The 22,657-nt window shown below is 34.5% G+C and overlaps 1 protein-coding gene across 2 annotated transcripts in view; it reads right to left on the reverse strand.

Moving 5' to 3' along the window:
• RADX (RPA1 related single stranded DNA binding protein, X-linked) overlaps positions 1 to 22,657 on the reverse strand; it is a gene marked incomplete at its 5' end in the record, with an annotated part of 54,072 nt that overhangs the window by 13,333 nt on the left and 18,082 nt on the right. Inside the window, 6 exons of one of the 2 annotated variants that reach the window (XM_081042460.1) lie at positions 9,835 to 9,905; positions 14,574 to 14,749; positions 15,963 to 16,123; positions 17,222 to 17,386; positions 18,564 to 18,668; positions 22,214 to 22,336. In XM_081042460.1, the coding sequence (XP_080898586.1) occupies positions 9,835 to 9,905; positions 14,574 to 14,749; positions 15,963 to 16,123; positions 17,222 to 17,386; positions 18,564 to 18,668; positions 22,214 to 22,336 (801 nt within the window). The remainder of the gene's footprint in view (positions 1 to 9,834; positions 9,906 to 14,573; positions 14,750 to 15,962; positions 16,124 to 17,221; positions 17,387 to 18,563; positions 18,669 to 22,213; positions 22,337 to 22,657) is intronic. The other variant, XM_081042461.1, reaches the window with a different exon arrangement.

Raw genomic sequence — 22,657 nt, forward strand, 5'->3', positions numbered from 1 at the left:
ATGGAAGCCTTAGGGACTAAGACTAGCCAACCCCTCCCTACCCTCCCAGAGCTCGCCCCGCCCCCACCTGCCTGGTGTTAGAAGCAGAAGAGTAGCAGTGTCACATCAAAAGAACAGAATATTGCTCTTCTGAGAGCTGTGGACCGCAGACACAGATTTGCAGCCCAACTAGTTCCGGTAAAGGGGAGGGAGCTGTGGACAAAGGACCGGCTGTGGTGCTGGTCACAGCCATTGCTCTGGGCCACCCCTCACAACTCACCCCACCCCTGGCTGCACCTATCTGGGCAGATCATTGCAGGAGTAAACAGAACTGCTGAGACATACGGGCTCTGAATCTGGTGCAGGAAGAGCTTTGGAACTTCAGAAGCTCTCCGCATACCAACACGGACAATGAGTCCTGTGACACAAGCGAACTATTAACAGAGGAGAAGCCCATCTCCAAGGGAATCCCCCACATTGTGTGAAAAGCTGGAATAGTGCAGAGAAAACATTGCACTACTGCGTGAGAGGAAACAAAAAGGCTGCAGTTGGAGAGAAAATAAAACATTCTACCAACAAGTACAGGAAAACAAAAGAAAGACTTCTTCCTATCAACCTGTTGCACAACCCACTATTTAGATGTCTAGGAAGAGAAATAATAAATCAGTAATTGCCATGAATAGCCAAAGCAACAAGACAGCTCAGAAAGAAAGTGAAAAGTCTCAAGAAAAGGAACTTAAAGATATGGAAATATGTGATTTACATGACAGAGAATTCAAGATTGCAGTTCTGAAAAAACTCAATGAGATGCAAGAAAACACAGAAAGGCAGTTTAATGAACTCGGAAATGCAATCAAAGAACAACATGAGCATTTTACTAAAGAGATTGAAATTTTACAAAAGAACCAAATAGAATTCCTGGAGATTAAGAACTCAATAGAAGAAATTGAGAATGAAATAGCCAGCTTAGGTAGTAGAATTGACCAGATGGAAGAAAGAATCAGTGACATTGAAGATAGAAACATGGAAATGACACGGATGAAGAAAGAGACTTGAGACTTAAAAGAAATGAAAGAACTCTAGAATAACATCAGAAAGAGCAATATAACAATTATGGGCATACCAGAAGGAGAAGAAAGAGGGAAGGGAACAGAGAATATATTCAAACAAATCGTCGATGAGAACTTCCCAAACTTGTGGACAGAACTGGATCCTCGAATCCAAGAAGCAAATACAACACCTATTTATCTCAATACCAGCAGGCCTTCTCCAAGGCACATTGTATTGAAGCTGTCTAAAATCAATGACAAAGTAGAATCCTCAAGGCAGCCAGCGAAAAGAAGACAGTAACCCTCGAAGGAAAGCCCATTAGATTATCATTAGATTTTTCAGCAGAAACTCTACAAGCCAGGAGGGAGTGGTACTAAATATTCAAACTATTGCAAGAGAGAAATTATGAGCCAAGAATAAAATATCCAGCAAAGATATCCTTTAGATATGAAGGAGGAATAAAGACCTTTCCAGACATACAGAAGCGGAGGGAATTTTCTAATTCACGACCTGCACTACAAGAAATACTAAAGGAGGCTACTCGACCACCATCAATAGGTACAATTTGTGGCAACCAAAACATAAAAAGGGGGAGAGTAAACGCCTGAATCAGCATATGGGAATGTAGAAAGCAAGTGTGCTGAAGAAATTGGAATACTCTAAATATCAAACTTTCTTTTACATAAACTTAAGGGTAACCACTCAAAAAAATGTAGAACTGAAACATATACTGTAACAAAGAAGAAACAGAGACAAATATCATAGAATACCACCACACAGAAATAATAGACAACAACAAAAAGGTAAAGAAACAATGGAGACACAGCCTTACCAGAAAACTAAAGATAGAATGACAGGAAATCCTCAGGTATCGAGAATCACCCTAAATGTACATGGACTGAACTCACCAATATAAAGGCACAGAGTAGCAGATTGGATCAAAAAACTAAACCCAACCATATGCTATCTTCAAGAGACACATCTCAGCTACAAGAACAAGCATAGACTCAAAGTGAAAGGTTAAAAATTGACACTCCAATCAAAAGGTATCCAGAGAAAATCAGTTGTAGCCATACTGATATCAGATGAAACAGACTTCAGGGTCAAAAAGATAACAAGAGACAAAGACAAACATTTTATAATGGTAAAGGGGACTATACAACAAGAAGACATAACAGTCATCAATATTTATGCCCCCATTCAGGGAGCACCGAAATATATCAAGCAACTACTAACACAACTAAAGGTAGAAACTGACCAAAACACAATTATACTAGGGGACTTAAATACATCATTGAAAGCTATGGATAAATCATCCAAACAGAACATAAATAACGAAATAGCAGTCCTAAATTACACGTTAGATGAAATGGACATAATTGACCTACATAGAGCACTTTATCCAAGAATATCAGACTACACATTATTTTCTAGTATACATGGAACATTCTCAAGGACAGACCACATATTGGGACGTAAAACTAGCCTCAGCAAATTTAAGAATATTGAAATCATACCAAGCATATTCTCTGATCACAAGGCTTTGAAATTGGATATCAACTGCAAAAAGACAGCAGGAAAAAACACAAATACATGGAGCTTAAACAACATACTTTAAAAGAATGTACGGGTCAAAGAAGAAATTAGAGGAGAGATCAAAAGATACATAGAAACAAATGACAATGAAAATACATCCTACCAAAATTTTTGGGATGTAGCAAAAAAAGTTTTAAAAAGGGAAATTTGTATCATTACAGGCCTATCTCAGGAAACAAGAAAATTCCCAAATAAATAACCTCATATTATACCTTAAAGAACTAGAAAAAGAAGAACAAGTGAAACCCAAGGTCAGCAGAAGAAAGGAAATAACAAAAATCAGAGCAGAATTAAATGAAATAGAGAAAAAAAGAATAGAAAAAATTAATGTGACAAAGAGCTGGTTCTTTGAAAAGATGAGTAAAATTAAGCAACCTTTGGTTAGACTCACTAAGATAAAAAGAGAGAAGACACAAATAAAGAAATTCAGAAATAAAAGAAGGGAATTTACCAGATACCACAGATATACAAAGGATTATCCAAGAATATTATGAAGGGCTATATGCCACAAAATTCAATAACCTAGAAGAAATGGACATGTTCTTAGAAACATACAGCCTTCCTAGTCCGAATCTCAAAGAACTGGAAAATATAAAGAGACAGATCACCAGTAAGGAAATTGAATCAGTCAGATGAAATCTTCCCAAAAGCAAAAGTCCAACACCAGATGGCTTCACTAGTGAATTCTACCAAACATTCAAAGGGGATCTAATACCCATCCTACTCAAACTCTTGCAAAAATTGAAGAAAAGTCAATACTCCCTAACTCATTTTATGAGGCCAACATTACCCTGATACCAAAACCTGATAAGGATAACACAAAAAAAAAGAAAATTACAAACCAATATCTCCGATGATTACAGATGCAAAAATCCTAAACAAAATTCTAGCAAATTGAATGCAACAATGCATTAAAAATATTATACTTCACGACTGAGTGGGGTTCATCCTAGGTGCACAAGGATGGTTTGATATGTGCAAATCAATCAATATGATATACCACATAAACAAATAAAGGACAAAAATCTTATGATTATATCAATACATGTAGAAAAAGCATTTGATAAGATACAACATTCATTTACAATTAAAACACTTAATAAAATGTGTACAGAAAAAATACCTTAACATAATAAAGGGGATATATAACAAACCCTCAGCTAATATAATTAATGGTGAAAAACTGAAGTCCTTTGCTCTAAGTTGAGGAACACGACAGGGCCTCCTATCATCTCTGATTTTCAAAATAGTACAGGAAGTCCTAGCCAGAGCAATTAGGCAAGAGAAAGAAATAAAACGCATCCACATAGGTAATGAAGAATTTACATTGTCACTTTTTGCAGATGACATGATGCTATATATAGAAAACTCTAAATAGTCTACCAGAAAGCTTTTAGAAACAATAAGCGAATATATTAAAGTGGCCCGCTACAAAATCAATGAAGAAAATTCCATTACATTCCTGAACACTAACAATGAAAACCCAGATAAAGAAATTTAAAAGAATTCTTTTTGCAATTGCAACAAAAGAATAAACTACCGAGGAATAAATTTAACCAAGATGTAAAAGACCTACACACTGAAACTATAAGACATTTTTTAAGAGAAATTGAAGACACAAAGAAATGGAAAGACATTCCATGTTCATGGATTGAAAGAATCAGCATAGTGAAAACATCCATACTACCCAAAGCAATATACAGATTTAATGCCATCCCCATCAAAAGCATAATGCCAGTTTTTTCAAGAAACAGAACTAAAAGTCATCAAACTTGTATGGAATCACAAAAGACCCCGAATAGCCAAAGCAATCCTAAAAAAAAAGAACAATGATGGAGGAATCACACTCCCTTACTTCAGCTTGTACTACAGGGAAATTATTAAAACAGTATGGTATTGGCAGAAAGACAGACACACAGACCAATGGAAAAGACCAATGAAATAGAATCGAGAACTCAGAAATAAACTCACATAAATATGGAGAGATAAGTTTTGACAGAGAAGCCAAAAACATACAATGGAGAAGAGAGAGCCTCTTTAATAAATGGTGCTGGGAGAAGTGGAAAGCCACATGTAAAAAATGAATCTACCTTTGAAAAAAATAAAATTGACAAACCCTTGGCTAGACTCACTAAGATAAAAAGAGAGAAGACACTAATTAACAAAATCAGAAATGAAAAAGGGGAAGTTATCACAGATACCACAGAAATACAAAGGATCATTCAAAAATACTATGAAGGACTATATGCCACCAAATTCAATAACCTAGAAGAAATGGACAAGTTCTTAGAAACATATAGCCTTCCAAGGCTGAACCATGAAGAACTGGAAAATCTAAACAGACAAATCACCAGTAAAGAAATTGAATCAGTCATCTAAAACCTTCCCAAAAGCAATAGTCCGGGACCAGATGGCTTCACTGGTGAATTCTACCAAACCTTCAAACAGGATCTAATACCAATCCTGCTCAAACTCTTCCAAAAATTTGAAGAAGAGACAGTACTCCCTAACTCATTTTATGAGGCCAACATTACCCTGATACCAAAACCTGGTAAGGACAACACAGAAAAAGAAAACTACAGACCTATATCTCTAAAGAATACTGATGCAAAAATCCTAAACAAAATTTTAGCAAATCGAACACAACAATGCATTAAAAAGATTATTCATCATGACCAAGTGGGGTTCAACCCTGGGGCACATGGATGGTTCAACATCTGGAAATCCATCAATGTGATACATCACATAAACAAATCAAAGGACAAAAATATGATTATATGATCTCACTTATATATGGAATCTAAAGAAAAGACTATGTGAATGAACTAATCAGAGTCAGTTTTGGGGACGCAGAGAAAAAACCGAGAGTGGTTAGATGGGTGTGTGGGAGGGGGTTGGGGATAAGGGGAAAGGTGAAGGGATTTGGAAGCAGCTGGTAACCACAAGATGGCCTCAGGGTTTTTCTTTTGAAAATTAATTTGGGGAAGGTATTCTATAATGTTGTAAAGATTTTGTTCGGTATCCGATGGACATGCGTCCTATTTGGGAGACCACCTCAGGGATACTGTGGATACCTGATCATGGCATTGTACATCAGAAGCTAAACATTAATGAATGCCAACTATAATTTTATATATATAATGTGATGGTTCAGTGTGAGGTCGAAGGGATAGTGGATGGGGGGAGGGGGGTTCACAGTATGAGGGATATAAATGATGAACGTCTAAGTATTACCTTGTTTTGTACACGTGAAACTAATAAATAAATTAATTAATAATAAAAAAAATATGATTATATCAATTGATGCAGAAAAAGCATTTGACAAGATACAACATCCATTTATGATAAAAACACTTAATAAAATAGGTATAGAAAGAAAATACCTTAACATAATAAAGGCCATGTATGAAAAGCCCTCAGCTAATCTCATAATTAATGGTGAAAAACTGAAGCCCTTTGTTCTACGTTCAGGAACACAACAGGGCTGTCCCCTATCACGTCTGCTTTTCAACATAGTGTTGGAAGTCCTTGCCAGAGCAATCAGGCAAGAGAAATAAATAAAAGGCATCCAAATTGGGAATGAAGAAGTTAAAATATCACTCTTTGCAGATGACAAGATGCTATATATAGAAAACCCTAAAGACTCCACCAAAAAGCTGTTAGAAACAATCAACGAATACAATGAAGTTGCTGGCTACAAAATCAACGTACAAAAGTCCATTGCATTCCTACATACTAACAATGAAATCTCAAAAAATAAATACAAAAAACAATTCCTTGTGCAATTGCAGCAAAAAGAATAAAATACCTAGGAATAAACTTAGCCAAGGATGTCAAGGATTTATATGCTGAAAACTATAAGACGTTTTTGAAAGAAATTGAAGACGACACAAAGAAATGGAAAGACATTCCATGCTCATCGATTGGAAGAATCAACATAGTTAAAATGGCCATATTACCCAAAGCAATATACAGATTTAATGCAATCCCCATCAAAATCCCAATGGCAATTTTTAAAGAAATAGAACAAAAAAATCATCAGATTTGTTTGGAACCACAAAAGACCCCGAATAGACAAAGCAATCTTAAGAAAAAAGAACAATGCTGGAGGTATCACACTGCCTGACTTTAACTTGTACTACAGGGCTACAATAATCAAAACAGCATGGTATTGGCAGAAAAACAGACACATAGACCAATGGAATAGAATTGAGAACCCAGAAATAAAACCACATAAACATGGACAGATAATTTTTGACAAAGAAGCTAAAAACATACAATGGAGGAAAGACAGCCTCTTCAATATATGGTGCTGGGAAAATTGGATAGCCACGTGCAAAAGAATGAAACTGGTCTGTTATCTGTCACCATGTACCAAAATTAATTCAAAATGGATCAAAGACTTAAGCATAAGACCTGACACAATGAACTACATAGAAGAAAACCTAGGTAACTAAACTTATGGACCTTGGGTTCAAAGAGCGTTTTATGAATTTGACTCCAAAGGCAATGGAAGTAAAAGCTAAAATAAACAAATGGGACTATATGAAACTAAAAAAGTTTCTGCACAGCAAAAGAAACCATCGATAAAATAAAGAGGCAACTAACTGAATGGGAGAAGATTTTTGCCAACAGTTCCTCCGATAGGGTCTAATATCCAAAATATACAAGCAACTCATGAAACTCAACAACAAAAAAACAAACAATCCAATTGAAAAATGGGCAGAGGACCTGAAGAGACATTTCTCCAAAGAGGACTTACAAATGGCAAATAGACATATGAAAAAATGCTCAACATCACTAATCATCAGAGAAATGCAAATAAAACCCACAATGAGATATAACCTCACCCCAGACAGAATGGCTATCATCAACAAAATAAACAGTAACAAGTGTTGGAGAAGCTGTGGAGAAAAAGGAACCCTCATACGCTGTTGGTGGGAATGTAGACTGGTGCAGCCGCTATGGAAGGCAGTGTGGAGGTTCCTCAAAAAATTACAAATGGAATTACCATATGACCCAGCAATCCCTCTCCTGGGTATCTACCGAAAGAATTTTAAATCATTTATACATAAAGACACATGTGTTCCAATGTTCATTGCAGGTTTGTTTACAGTGGCCAAGACATGGAAACAACTAAAATATCCTTCGATAGATGAATGGATAAAGACGTTGTGGTATATTTACACAATGGAATACTATTCGGCGTTAAGGAAAGACGATATAGGAACATTTGTGACAACATGAATCTTTAGAGTATAATGCTAAGCGAAATAAGTCAGACAGAAAAAGCAGAGAGAGAACCAAAAACAACAAAAGAAGAAGACAAACAAATGAGAAACAAAAACTCATAGACACAGACAATAGTTTAGTGGTTACCAGAGAGTAAGAGGGTTGGGGGGTGGGAGATGAGGGGAAGGGGGATCAAATATATGGTGATGGAAGGAGAATTCCCTCTGGGTGGTGAATAAAAAATGTGAGATATAAATGATGTAATACAGAATTGTACACCTGAAATTATGTAATTTCATTAATATTTGTCACCCCAATAAATTAAAAAAATAAAATAAAATAAAATAAAAAATTGATGAGTAGTCAGATGGGATCCAATTAAAAAAAATGAACCTAGACTGGTGTCTCTCACCATGTACCACAGTTAACTCAAAATGGATCAAAGACCTAAACATAAGACCTGAAACAATAAATTGCATAGAAGACAACTTAGGTAGTAAACTTATGGACCTTGGGTTCAAAGAGGATTTTATCAATTTGACTTCAAAGGCAAGGGAAGTGAAAGCTAAAATAAATGAATAGGACTATATCAAACTAAAAAGCTTCTGTATAGCAAAAGAAACCATCAACAAAATAAAGAGGCAATAATTGAAGAGGAGAAGATTTTTGCAAACAACGCCTTCGATAAGGGGCTAATATCCAAAATATATAAGGAACTCATACAACTCAACAACAACAAAAACAAACAATCCAGTTGAAAAATGGTAGAGGAGCTGAATAGACATTTCTCCAAAGAGTGCATACAAATGGCAATCGACATATGAAAAAATGCTCAACATCACGAACCATCAGAGAAATGCAAATAAAAACCACAAAGAGATATCACCTCATTAACTGGATTAACTTGATAACAGCAGTTAGAATGGCTATTATGAACAAGACAAATAATAACAAGTGTTGGAGAGGCTATAGAGAAAAAGGAACCCTCATACAATGTTGGTGGAAATACAGACTTGTCTAGCCACTAAAGAAGGCAGTGTGGAGATACCCCCAAAAATTAACAATAGAATTAATTACCATATGACACAGCAATCCCTTTCCTGGATAGCTACCCAAAAAATCTGAAAACATTTATCCGTAAAGATATATGTACTCTGATATTCACTGCAGCTTTTCACAGTGCCCAAGACATAGAAACAACCAAAGTGTCCTTCGATAGATGAATGGATAAAGAACTGGTGGTATATATACACAATGGAATACTATTCTTCCATGAGAAATGATGAAATAGGGCCATTTGTGACAACATGGATGGATCATGAGATTATAATGCTAAGCAAAATAAGTCAGACAGAAAAAGTCGAGATCCATATGATTTCACTGATATGTGGAATATAACACTGAAAACAACAAAAGAACAAGACAAACGAATGAAGGAACAAAAACTCACAGACATAGACAGTAGTTTAGTGGTTACCAGAGTGTAAGGGGGAGGGAGGTGGTAGATGAGGGTCAATGGGATCAAATACATGGTGATGGAAGGAGAACTGACTCTGGGTGGTGAACACACAATGTGATATATAGATGATGTATTACAGAATTGTACACTTGAAACCTATGTAACTTTACTAAGCATTGTCACCCCAATAAACTTTAATTTAAAAAAAATATTACACTTGAAGGGATATGCTACTAAAGAAACAAATAGATAAGTGTAAGTTTGTTTATATTTATTTTCACTTTGATGATACAACAATATTGTTCTCAATTTGGGACAAGTATTTTTGACAAGGACCTAACCTAATATAAATGAAAACCAGCAACAAAAATAGCTAGCTATATATTTATTTGACATATTTATATTATGCTAATGGCAGGCATGACACAAAAAATGTAGAATCAAGAATAATCTGTATGTAACAGTGTTATGTGAAGATTTCATTAATACTACTACTAATAATAATTAAAGCAACATACGTTGGAAGATGCTTGGCATGTCTGGTTTATTTCCTTTTGTTTGTCCAGTTTCTGGCTGAGGTAAAGGAACTCTACAAAAGACGGAAAAAGGATAACCAATAGTATAAAAAAGAGATATGATACCAAATTGAATGAAAGAAATGAATTGCTTCCATCCAGAATTTATTCTAATTTAATAAATTTAGAAAACATATGTTTAGTTTATTAAAGTGGTGCATTAAACATTTAAGAAAAATACTTTCAAATTACGAACAATTATCTATACATAACATAATTCAAATACTGCAATAGGTTTAAATATTCTTTTAAGGAGTATTCCACAAAAGCAAGTACTCAACTTTATTAAACATCAACTAAAGATGTATTTATATACATACACACACGCGCATGCACACATATTTTATTCTCGATGACAGGAATTAAAAAATTAGTTCAATGGCTTATTTTCATGTTTACTTTATTCAAATATTCTGGAAAACTATCTGGCCTAACTCGCCATCTTCCTAACTCGCCAATTCTGGCGAAAAAACTTCGCCAGAGTTTTTTATAAGCCTCATGGTACTTCAAATCTTCATGCTTTTCTTTCTGAGTGGAACAACCCTATATCCCTTTTCCTTTGCCTGATTATTTAACTCAGGCATTATTTCCTATAAGAAGCCATCCTTGATCTCTAGTCAAGGCTCACTGCTTCTTGTATATGCTCTCACAGCACCATGACTAAAGTTCTGTCAGCGTTCATCACACTTGTGTTGCAATTCCAGTTTTATCAATTTGTCTCTTACACCTGATTCTTCTATAAGCCCTACAAAAGTATAGACTTTATTTATTTTTGTATTTCCACATAATATCTGCTCACTAAGTGATGACTGAACTAAAATGAATGGAGAAACAAGACAGCATCTTATTTTGAAGCTGAGGAGAAGCCTGCTTTCATAAAGAAAGATTTCCATCTTTTGGGCTTTTAGCATTCTTCTGTGGTGAGTTTTTTCTATTGTATTCCAAAACTAAAACCATAAAAATAGAAATGTCATATTGTAGAATGCCACATAATATTGTTCAACTTATTTATCAAAGGATATGTCTCTTATAATAACAGGATTCTTCATTTTACTAGTGAGTTATTAATGAACTAAAAAGAAGTAGCTTTCATGAAGGAAGAGTGAATCCATTTAACTACAGAACTCCAGGAAATAAAAAAAAAATATTTTATAGTTGTAGTTTTAATTTTTTTCAATTATTGAAAACACGGTATTTCTAGAAATTAGTAAACTGAAACCATCAACTCTGAGAGAAATGTAAATACTAAAAATAGTTAAATTATATGCATTTTGAGATCCTTAAACAGCATGTTTATACTTTTAAATGCATGTGATTATAATTTTTTTCATCTGAAATAAATTAGAAACAACAGTTTTCAAACTCTAGGAGCACCATTACATTATACAGAATTTTGAAAAGTGCCTTAGAAGATTTTTACTGGAATATGTAGTAATTCATTTGTATGACTTAGATGTCTTAAAGGTTCTAAATGAGAGAAGTGGAGTATACAATGTCTACGAGTATCAGCTGAGAAAACTGAAAAAAGAAAGGTTAAAGAAATGAAAAGAGACAAGAAGTATAGAAGGATAACTAAGGACAGAAAGGCGTGAGAGGGCTTAAAGAAGAGAAGATAAAGATGATGGGTAGTGGCTGAAAGAGTTTTGAGATACATAATAGAAAAAGACTCAACTGCCCTGAAGAGAATATTGGTAGAAATATGAATTTTGAAGGAGAATCTGTTGAGGGTTCAGAAAGAAAAGAAGAAAGCTGTGGACAAACCTTCTGTTGTCTTAGATTATACACATATTGTCATGAAAATAATATTGCTAGAAATATGAATGTAAAAGGTGCTTCTGGTGAGGTCTCAGACAGAAATGAAGAATGTGCTATTGGAAACTGGATGAAAGGCGATCCTTGGTATAAAGTAGCAGAAGACTTGGCTGAATTCTGTTCTGTTGGATAGAAAGTGAAACTTATATGCAATGAACTTACATATTTAGCTGAACTTCTAAGCAATGTGTTGAAGGTACAACCTGGTTTCTCCTTGTTGCTTATAGTAAAATATGAGAGCGGTGAAAAATAATTTATTAAGAAAAAAGGTACCAGATCTTCAATACTTGGAAAATTCTCAACCTATTCATATTGCAAAAAATGAGAAAGTTTGCTCTGGAGAGAACACCAAGGATTTGGACAACCATTTGCCCAAGAGATTAGGCCTGTGACTTGTGGATCCAATCAACCACCTCAGTAGGCATGCTACTAGCTTAGACTGAAAGGGACATAGGTGGGACAGAATGAAGACAGGTTGTCAGATTTCTGGAATTCTACAGTCAGGAAAAGAGGCAACAGAGATACCCAGTTGTGATCATGTGTTATCCTTCAAAAAAGGGAAGAATGACCCAGAGGGTGTGGCCCTTTCCTCAGTTACAGAAGGCAGGGCCATCTCCTCAATTCTGGAGTACAGGGCCACCACTCAGTGCCACCTGGTGAGCCCAGAGGACATAGTATCATGCCAGAAAGGATAATTCTGAAATCTTAAAATCATATGGAATTGGCCCTGCTAGGTTTCAGATGTGCTTGTGACCCATGATCCCTTTTTTCCTTCCAATTTCTCCTTTTTGGAATGCCTGTCCCACCATTGCATTTCAGACAGATAACACGTCTAGTTTCACAGGTTCAGTCATGAAAAAAAAAATTTTGCCCCAGGATGAATCACCCTGCATCTTATTCATACATGATTTAGATGATATTTGGATGACATTTTGGACTCAGAGTTGATGTTGGTCTGGGTTAAGAATTTGGCGGATGGTGTGATGGGGTGAATGTATTTTGCATGTAAGAAATGAACTTTTAGGGGACAGAGGGCAGATTGTTATGGGTTGAATTATGTCCCCACCAAATGTCAATATGACTACCAATATGTAAGCAATTACATCTTCAGGGATCCTCAGAATGTGATCTTATTTGTAAATAAGGTCACTGAAGATGTAATTGCTTAAGAAAAGGTAAAACTGGAGGGGACCAGTTTTCCAGAGTGGGTCCCTAATCCAATATGGCTGGCATCCTTACAAAAAGGGGAAATTTGGACACAGATGTGCCAACAAGGAAAATGCCATGTGAAGATGAAGGCAGAGATTGGGGTAATGCTTCTCTAAGCTAAGAAATGACAAAGATCGCCAATTAACCACCAAAAACCATGGGAGAGGCATGGAAAAGATTCTATAAGGTGTGAGCAAACAATACTGTGAATGTTTAAATAAAATTTAAAAATTACAGTAAAAGACACATTGCCATTAATCTCCCTCAAAATGCCACCCCCCTCACTTTGAACACACTTATCCCATTGTTCTTGCCACTTTCTGAAGCAGTTCTGGAAATCCTCTTTCATGAGTGTTTTTAGTTGCGCTGTCGTGGCTGCCTCAACGTCCTGACTCAATTAAAAACATTTACCTTTCATAGTCATTTTGACTTTGGGGAAGAACCAGAAATTGCACGGTGCCAGATCCGGTGAATAAGCTGGATGAAGACACACTATAATGTTTTTATATGACAGAAATTGCATACCAGAAGCAATGTGTGACATGGAGCCGTTCCATTGTGATCACAAAATATGGTGAGTGCTGCTGCTGAGTGCCATCCAATGGAAAGGCAGGGATCTTCAATACTGGAAGCAGCAAGGTGAACCTTAGTAACAGTGTGTGACAAGTTTCAACTTGTTTGGTGCAGTCAGTCGGGTGTGAGCTACTACGGTTGAGAGAAGGTGTGTGTGTTTTTTTTTCTATAGTTTTATTTTATTTTATTTTATTTTTACATCCCTCACACCGGGGGGGAGAGGGTTGGGGATGGGGGGAAGGGTGAAGGGAGTGGGGGGCGGCTGGTGACCACAGGATGGTCTCAGGGTTTTTTGAGAATTACTTTGGGGAACTTATTCAATAGTGTTTGGGGATTTTGTTGGGTGTCCGATGGACATGTGTCCTGTTTGGGAGACCACCTCAGGGATGCTGTGGATGCCTGGTCATGGCATTGTACACCAGAGGCTGGACATTAATGAATGCCAACTATAATTTTATGTGTATAATGTGATGGCTCGGTGTGAGGTCGGGGTGGTGGTGGATGGGGGGAGGGGGGTTCACGGTGTGAAGGTGTGTTTTAAGGTGTGACATAAATCATCCTCCATCATGACAATGCTCCGTGTCACACATGGCTTTTGGTATATGGCAATTTCTGTCAAATAAAAACATTACAGTGTGTCCTCATCCAACTTATTCACAAGATCTGGCACTGTATGACTTCTGGCTCTTCCTCAAAGTCAAAATGATTCAGGACATGGAAGCAGCCATAACAGTGCAACTAAAGATGCTCAGAAAAGAGGACTTCCGGAACTGCTTCAGAAAGTGGCAAAAATAGTGAGGTAAGTACTGTCAAAGTGAAAGGGAGTATTTTGAGGGGGAATAATGGCAGTGTGTCTTTTACTGTAATACATTTTTAAAATTTAAACATTCACCATATTTTTTGATCACTCCATGTACGTTACAGCTCTCACTAGGAACTCATCCTGCAGATACCCTGATCTCAGTCTTTGGCAGCCCTAAAAAATTAAAATGGCTTCTAGTACAATTGCTCATTTTATAGGGTAGAAACAAGACAAAAACAAACAAACAAACAAAGGGCTATGCACAGCATTAATACAAATGACTTACAGTTTGGTATATTGCCCCTGCACAATCCTTTTTTTCTTGGTAGGGCTCAAACTTGTATATGTAGTTTGAGAACACTGAGAACTCATAGGGCCATTCTCTTGGTGCTGTTTACCATCTATTTCCTGACTTTGACTTTCTCTTTCAGCTGTCTGGGATGTTGAGGGTTGGTTACCATTCTAAAACCAAAAAATTAGAGAATACATTTTAAGCTTATTCATAAAAATCATTTTTCTCTTAAAAGTCTACAATTTTAGTTTATCCATTTTTCAAAATCGTAAGAATTGTGACAAAATGTTGCAACCATAATTCTGCTTTTATAAAGATGATTTATACAATTCCATCGGCTGTTAAAATATTGTTAAAAGGAAGGTAAAATCCCTCTTATATTAGTATAGCTTAAAAGTTGGAGTAGATGCGCATTCCCACATAGATAGTAATCCTAGAAATAATTTTTAAAAGATAAACTCATGGAAAAAATTAACTTATTTGTCTTGATTGTGCATAGATTTTTAGAAGTAGCATCTTCTATTACAGCATTTATTTTATAAGAGTCATTGCTAACTCTTATAGAACCTGGGTAAGACTGCCATGCCAGATTCAGAGGCAAAAACTTCCTGTGGAAGTATTCCTACAATTTTGGTCTTGACAAAAGGTAGGAATAGAATATACAGGCATACCTCATTTCATTGTGCCTCACTTTATTGTGCTTTGCAGATATTGCATGTTTTTACAAATTGAATGTTTGTGGCAACCCTGTGTTAAGCAGCAAGTCTATCAGCACCATTTTTCCAGCTGGCTCAGATGATGGTTAGCATTTTTTAGCAATAAAGTATTTTTAATTAAGGTATGTGCATTGCTTTTTAGACATAATGCTATTGCACACTTAATAGTCTATAATATAGTGCAGACATAACTTTTATATGCACTGGGAAACCAAAAAATTCATGTGACTTGCTTTATTGCAATATTCACTTTATTGCAGTGGTCTGGAACCAAACCTGCAATACCTCCAAGGTATGTCTATAATCGTATATACCACCTGGGAATTTAAATAATGACAATCATGATAGGTTCAAATTATGTAGAAAGCAAAAATAAGATACCGAGTTTTGAGGGCCTATCAGAAGCTGGGAACTTCAGCCCAGCCTGCTCCCAAATAAATAACAAAAAAATGAAACAGCCAAAAAAACCATTTTTTTCTCTTAGACTGGGAAGGGGGTATGGTCTCACAGTTATGTGTTTTTTGGTTGTTTGCTTGTTTTTTGGCATGCTTTCTTAATAAAAACAACAAAAAAAGAATGTTTAAAAAAAGAATACAACGAACAAGGTACCAATCGTAATTATGATCACAGTGCTTTCAGAGGTATACTATTAACTCTGGCACCATACCCGAAGTGTTTCTGATGCTGAGGCACTTTCAGTTGCACGGCTATGGGGGATATACTTTATAACAGTAATTGTCCCCTGAATTGCAATGCGCTTTTGTTCCCTATACTGCAAGTCTTCAATCTCCTTCCTCACTTCACTTATAGCTGTCAAGAGCGACTCAACTGCAAAAGAGTAATTCCAAGAAAATTGTAAGTTTCAAAGAACTGAAATGATAAAAATAAGAATTAGATTTGCAATGTAATTTCACAATATGAAATTGCTACATAACGTAAATTTGCAAGACTTTATGTTTATACTTGGTATACCCCTATGTAATTTCTGTAAAAGAGGCAAAACATATTTATCAGTTAAATTGTGATACAGTCTTTTAGACTGGAATTTTAATTTGAAACAGAAATTTTGCATACTGAATGTAATTTATATATCATATTTCAGACTATAAGGTGCTGCTGAGCCACTGAATTGAAACACACATTTTAATATTTTTAAACATATACTATATATGGATGGCATTATAAAGTACAAGAGGATGCTAATATTTAGATGATGATAGGTCAGTATTTCCAAACTTCTCTTTTGTTCCCCCAAAACCATGCAATTATCCCATGACTTTTTAAAAACAATACACATACCTATGTTAAAGTTCTCAACTGTCATATCTTTTTTTTTTGTTGTTGTTGTTTTTTTTTTTTTTTAATTACTTTTATTGGGGTGACAATTGTTAGTAAATTTACATTGTCATATCTTAATTGTACTAAAATAAATTAATTTAGGCCTCTCATCAGTACTTATTCTGTATCTCATTTATTTTGGTGTCATTTTTATTTAAAGGTAGCACTCGGTTTTATTATATCCAATATATATCACTCTGCAGAGCAGCATAATACAGTTTTCAATATCTTGATATCAGATTTCCAGTGTCCCCACTGATATCTTTAATCTCTCTATGTAATGTCATAGGAGTTGAAATCTACTAAGGTCAGACTGGATCTCAATGATATTAAATCAAGATATTATTTCTAGTTAGTCATTGTCTATGTTCTTTCTGTTCCTCTAATCTAATAAAATAAAAATATTAACCTTTAAGAGGCATAACATGTACTTTAGGTCCTCATAAAGACACAGCTATTATCAGTGAGTGTTGCTACACTTTGACTCACGCCCCTAAAATAAAACGACAAAGATGACTAACTGATATAGCACATACCGTACATATAACGTACAAACATATCACAAAAAATTGGCAATTACATTAGTACCTTTAATAGAACTTCTATACTTTGAAAATGTCTCCGGCACTGGTGGATAGGGGTAATATCCCCCAATAACAGAATTTTTCATTTCCCCAGAATCGGTCTTTGTTTTAATCCAGTGAATAAAATTTTTTACCTTGATATCATTGGCACACAGTTGGCTTCTATGACCTCTTTGTAAGAAGGTTAAAGTGCAAAAAAAAAAAAAAAAACCCAAAACCAAAACAAACAAACAAAAAGAAAAAAACAACAACTCACTGTAATAAACTGCATGGACATTTGTATAAAAACAGTTTAATATTAAAACAGTTTCTTATGTCACCAAGAAAAGAAGTCAAATTCACTTATTCTCTATGTAGCAAATAATTGTACTTAATATGCATACAAAAATTATCAAATAGAGTAAACAAATCTTAAGTCAAGAACAAAATCAGACATATTAGAGTTTAAGTGGACTAAACAGTAGCTGTCTACAAGATACTTAAGAGACTTAAGAAAAAGAAAACTAATAATCTGGAATTTTTCGAACTATCCAAATGGCTGGCATTTTCTTAAAAAATTGATTTTTAAATCATGTATTATCTTGAAGGTATGACATCGTGTATAAACTAAACTGCCTGAGTATAGTTCAACATTTAAATTCATGTTCTTAAAACATACTTAAAAGTGATATTTACATCTCATGTTATTAATATGTATTCACATCTGATATTATTAGTATTTGTAAAATGAGGTATTGACAAAGATGTGTGTTATACACTTCCGAGGACTCTTCTTTTGACAAATTTCCTAGTTACCTATATGGTAGCATTCTAGGAAACACACCATCCCACACCATTCCCTCACTCATCTGGAAACTTGTATCTTTATTGTTTTCATATCCATTATCAATGGTAATAGAGGAAAACATTGTCCTTAGAGACAAGTAGTGAGACTCTTCTCGTCTTACTATTTAAGTAAAATATGAGATTCCAGGGCTAAAATTTGATGCACATTTTTGTTTTATTTAGTATTTTAAAATATTAATTGAATGCATATTGTGATATAGGCCCTTACAGTTTTCAATCAAGCAATTTATGATTGTCTACTTTACATCAAGCAGGAAATAAAGTTAGCTAAAAGACGTAAACATAATTCTCCCGTAAGTCACAAAATTATTGCTTCAATCGTAAATAATCTAGAAGCAGTATATTTCATAGGCTACATATTCTTTGCTAAAACATTATTATAGTGATAAAGGAGGTCAAATAAGGCTATCTTGTGGTTGAAAGTTGTAATGTGAAAGTTAATTTAATGAAGAGAAAATATGTTACATTTCCAATAAAGTATATACAAAGAAACTGCTCACCAGTAATAAACACGTGACTCTCATTTGTAGTGGTGAGGTAAAGCAGTTTAGGTACTTGAGTATCGTTTCTGACAACTTTCAACTGTGTACACATGAAATATGTCACTGTAGAAAATGAAAACATTTATGAAATTACTTCTGCATTTCAAAGAGGACATACGAAGATCAGGATGTAACACAGTGCTCCTCAAACTTTAATAAACATAGGAATTACCTAGGACAATTGTTAAAATGCAAAATAGGATTCAGTAGTTTTAGGGTGGGGCTTGAGATACTCCATTTCTGATAAGCTCCTAGGTGATATCGTGTTTCCCTGAAAATAAGACCTGGCTGGACAATCAGATCTAATGTGTCTTCTGGAGCAAAAATTAATATAAGACCCGGTATATTATATTATAATTGTATTGTATTGTATTGTATTGTATTGTATTGTATTGTGTTGTGTTGTGTTGTGTTGTATTGTAATTGTATTGTATTGTATTATATTATATTATATTATATTATATTATATTATATTATATTATATTACATTACAGACTCAGTCTTACAGTAAAATAAGACCGGGTCTTATATTAATTTTTGCTCCAAAAGACGCATTAGAGCTGATTGTCCAGCTAGGTCTTATTTTCAGGGAAACACGGTACTAGTGCTGCAAGTCCCTTGATTACACTTGGAACAAGGATCTGACACTTATCTTTTCCTTTAGATAAAGGATCCAACACTTTTCTTTTAGAAAGTACAACAGCTGCATCTAACTGAAGTCACTCCTTGTTGCACAGTTGAAGAGTGCAAGAGTCTTTCTAATGGGGCACACAGCTGAATGTGAACAGTTATTTTTGCAGAGAAAGAAGCTTAGTTTCTCTATGATGATTTCCGAATCATTAACCCAAACTAACACTGATCCCTGAATTACTCTGATTCCTTCCACCACATAGGGCTATATAGTATTAATTTGAATTTGTTTATGCAAGTGTTTTACGTGTGTTGATTTTAGATTTTAAGCCTCAATGACAGGACTTATACCATCTATTCTTTTCTGTTCACTTTGCTAACTAACTTGATAAACTAAAAAGAATCCCTGAAAATAGGGTTATAATGTCTTCAGACTTCAACAACTTTCAAGAGCTATCATTTTAAATCATATACCGTGTTTCCCTGAAAATAAGACCTAGCCGGATAATCAGCTCTAATGCATCTTTTGGAGCAAAAATTAATATAAGACCCAGTGTTATTTTACTATAATATAAGATCGGGTCATAATATAATATAATATAATATAATATAATATAATATAATATAATATAATATAATATAATATAATATGGTATAATATAATATGGTATAATATAATAAATATAATATAATATGATATAATATAATATAATACCAGGTCTATATAATATAATATAATACCGGGTCTTATATTACTTTTTGCTCCAAAAGATGCATTAGAGTTGATTGTCCGGCTAGATCTCATTTTTGGGGAAACAGGGTATTAGGTTATTTGGGAAAATTCATTAGTCCAACAATTCTTAAAAATTTTAACTCATTACATGCCCTAAACAGTTATGGTCTTACAAACTAGGAAATGAAGAAATAAATGTAAATACTTGTAATCTCACAATAACAGTAGGTTCTCATTTAAGAATAAATATTTTCCTAGAGCATGATAATAACTATAAATTCATTTCCGACCTCTCATATTTACTAGATCTTTATTTTGTAGCAATGAAAATAAAGGAAATCTGTTCAAACGACTAAAAATAATTCTCTTAATTTATATCGCCTTTCCTTTATTTCAAAAACTTTAAAAATAATGTGAGTACTCATGGTTAAAGATGTCAATATAGGAATATTAACAAAATCTCTAATTTTAATTTCATGACTGTTAAAAATCAGACATTTCAGATCTAACACTCTAGCTGTTTGACACCTAGGGAATTACTTAATCCTTCTAGACCTTTTTTTCCTCACCTGTAAATTTATAAAAACATCAACTCTTTAAAAGGTAACTGGGAGTACAAAGTGAGATAACTTGCATGAGCATCTGGTACGTAGTAAACACTCAATATTAGTTTCCCTTAGTCCTTCACTTACCTTAAAAGTAAAAAAGATGCCCTACTACCAAAGGATTCTGATATTATTCCAGAAGACCCCTGGCCGCGTTCCCCTTCATAGGCCTGAAGTCCCCTTAAGTACTCACCAGTCATTTAATGATTTTTTTCCTTTACTCTTGGTCAAAAGATGAAAATAAATTGTGATTGCTGTCAACTAGTATATTAGAAAAAACCTCACCAAAGTCCACACAAACCTTTCTTAGAAATTTACATTTCACATTATCACAAGAAATAGAATATACGTGCATGGCAACTTTTCTGTGGAAAATAATTATCCAAAATTGTGTCAGTTTGGTGCTTAAAGTGGCTACAAAGAGAGAGGGAAATGGCCATAAAACCCATCTAAAGTAAAGTAATGGAATTATTACCTTATCAGAGGTCATCTATATCAATTATTTATGCCCTTAGAGAAGTTACATGAGAGGTTATAGCTCCATTCATCTTGGAAGACAAGGACTTGGTTTTGGCTAAAACTCTCTTTCTGCCCTCTCCCCCAATAGCTGGGGCAAGGTTTGGTTCTAATCAGATAAATTTTAAAAATTAATGTCACAAGTAGAGGGGTGGAATCTAATGAGGTAATATCTGAATGTTGTATAATACTGTTTTGCAATAGAGAAGAAAGGGGTAGCAAAACAGCCTTGTATATGGTCTCTAGGTCTCCTGACGTTCTACAATTTCTACCATGTTGCTGATTTTTTAAAAATTGCAAATAGTCAAGAATTGAGAGTTTCCCCAATGTTGACAAACATTTAACAATTGGTATTTTATTCATATAATCATTTGGAAAACAGTAAAATAGCACACCATATCTAAAATAGCTTTATGCTACAAAGTCAAAGAAGGAAAATTTACTGAAGTTGTGAAAAAGTATTACATATACTTTTTTTCTTATAATAGATCTGAAGACTAACTTGTTATATAAAATGTATAACAAGGCATACCTAAAATGTTTTCAGATAAATAAAATTAGTGGGAAAAAATACTGATATATCTGAATGAATGCAAGGGGAAAAAGTCAACACCAAAATAAGTAAAATACTGACCAGCTGGTATAACACCACCACCCTAATATTAATTTAATATTCAAATGGAATCATACTTGTCATTGTCAGTATTTAGTTACAAAGCCTCCTAATCCTCTACCAATTAATTGTACATGAGTAAAATCTTCATTTTCTTTAATAGAGTCTACTTAGTCAATTTCCAAGTGGATACAAAGGGTATTGACTACCTATGTTTTAGTTTCACTGACTCTTAAGATTTTATGCCTGAAATATTAATAATGAGAATTGATAAAAGAACCTGTTTTCTGAAAAACTAGTTTCAATCCCAAATTAATTCTGAATAGAAAACCAGAAGGTGGTTAACGTTTGTAGTACCAAATATAATATTAATATAGAAAAAGTTAAATATGCTATCAGACTGCTCAAATTTGCCACCTAGATATCATGATGCTCCATAATTAAGTTGACCAATTTTTAAGTTAATGCCCACACTTCCAAAAATAAAGGTAAAACTATTGGAACTAAGTACTTGGGCAAATATTTTCAAAGATTTCTGGCTGAGATGTAGAAAACAGTTCTACTACAAATGGTTGTTCTGAAGTCCCGTCAGCAATGTGAATCCAGCGATGTGACCAAAAATCTTCACAGTTTTCTACAAGGATAGAATATTAGAATACATGAAGATAATTGACTATGCATGTATGAATACAAAACTATTCACTGTAATACATTTTATGACTTTCAATTTCAAAAGCTTACCTTTTGACCCCCTTTACCCTTTTCTGCTACCCCCTTCTCCCTCACCATCTGGTAACCACTAAAAACTGTTGTCTGTGTCTATGAGTCTTCGGTTCTTTGTCTTGTTCTTTTGTTGCTTTCAGTTTTATATCCCACGTATGAGAGAAGTCATATGGTTCTCGACTTTTTCTGTCTGACTTTTTTCACTTAGCATAATAATCTCAAGACCCATCCA

The sequence above is a fragment of the Rhinolophus hipposideros genome (genome assembly GCF_964194185.1).
Source record: "Rhinolophus hipposideros genome assembly, chromosome: X".
In the NCBI taxonomy this organism is placed as follows: domain Eukaryota; kingdom Metazoa; phylum Chordata; class Mammalia; order Chiroptera; family Rhinolophidae; genus Rhinolophus; species Rhinolophus hipposideros.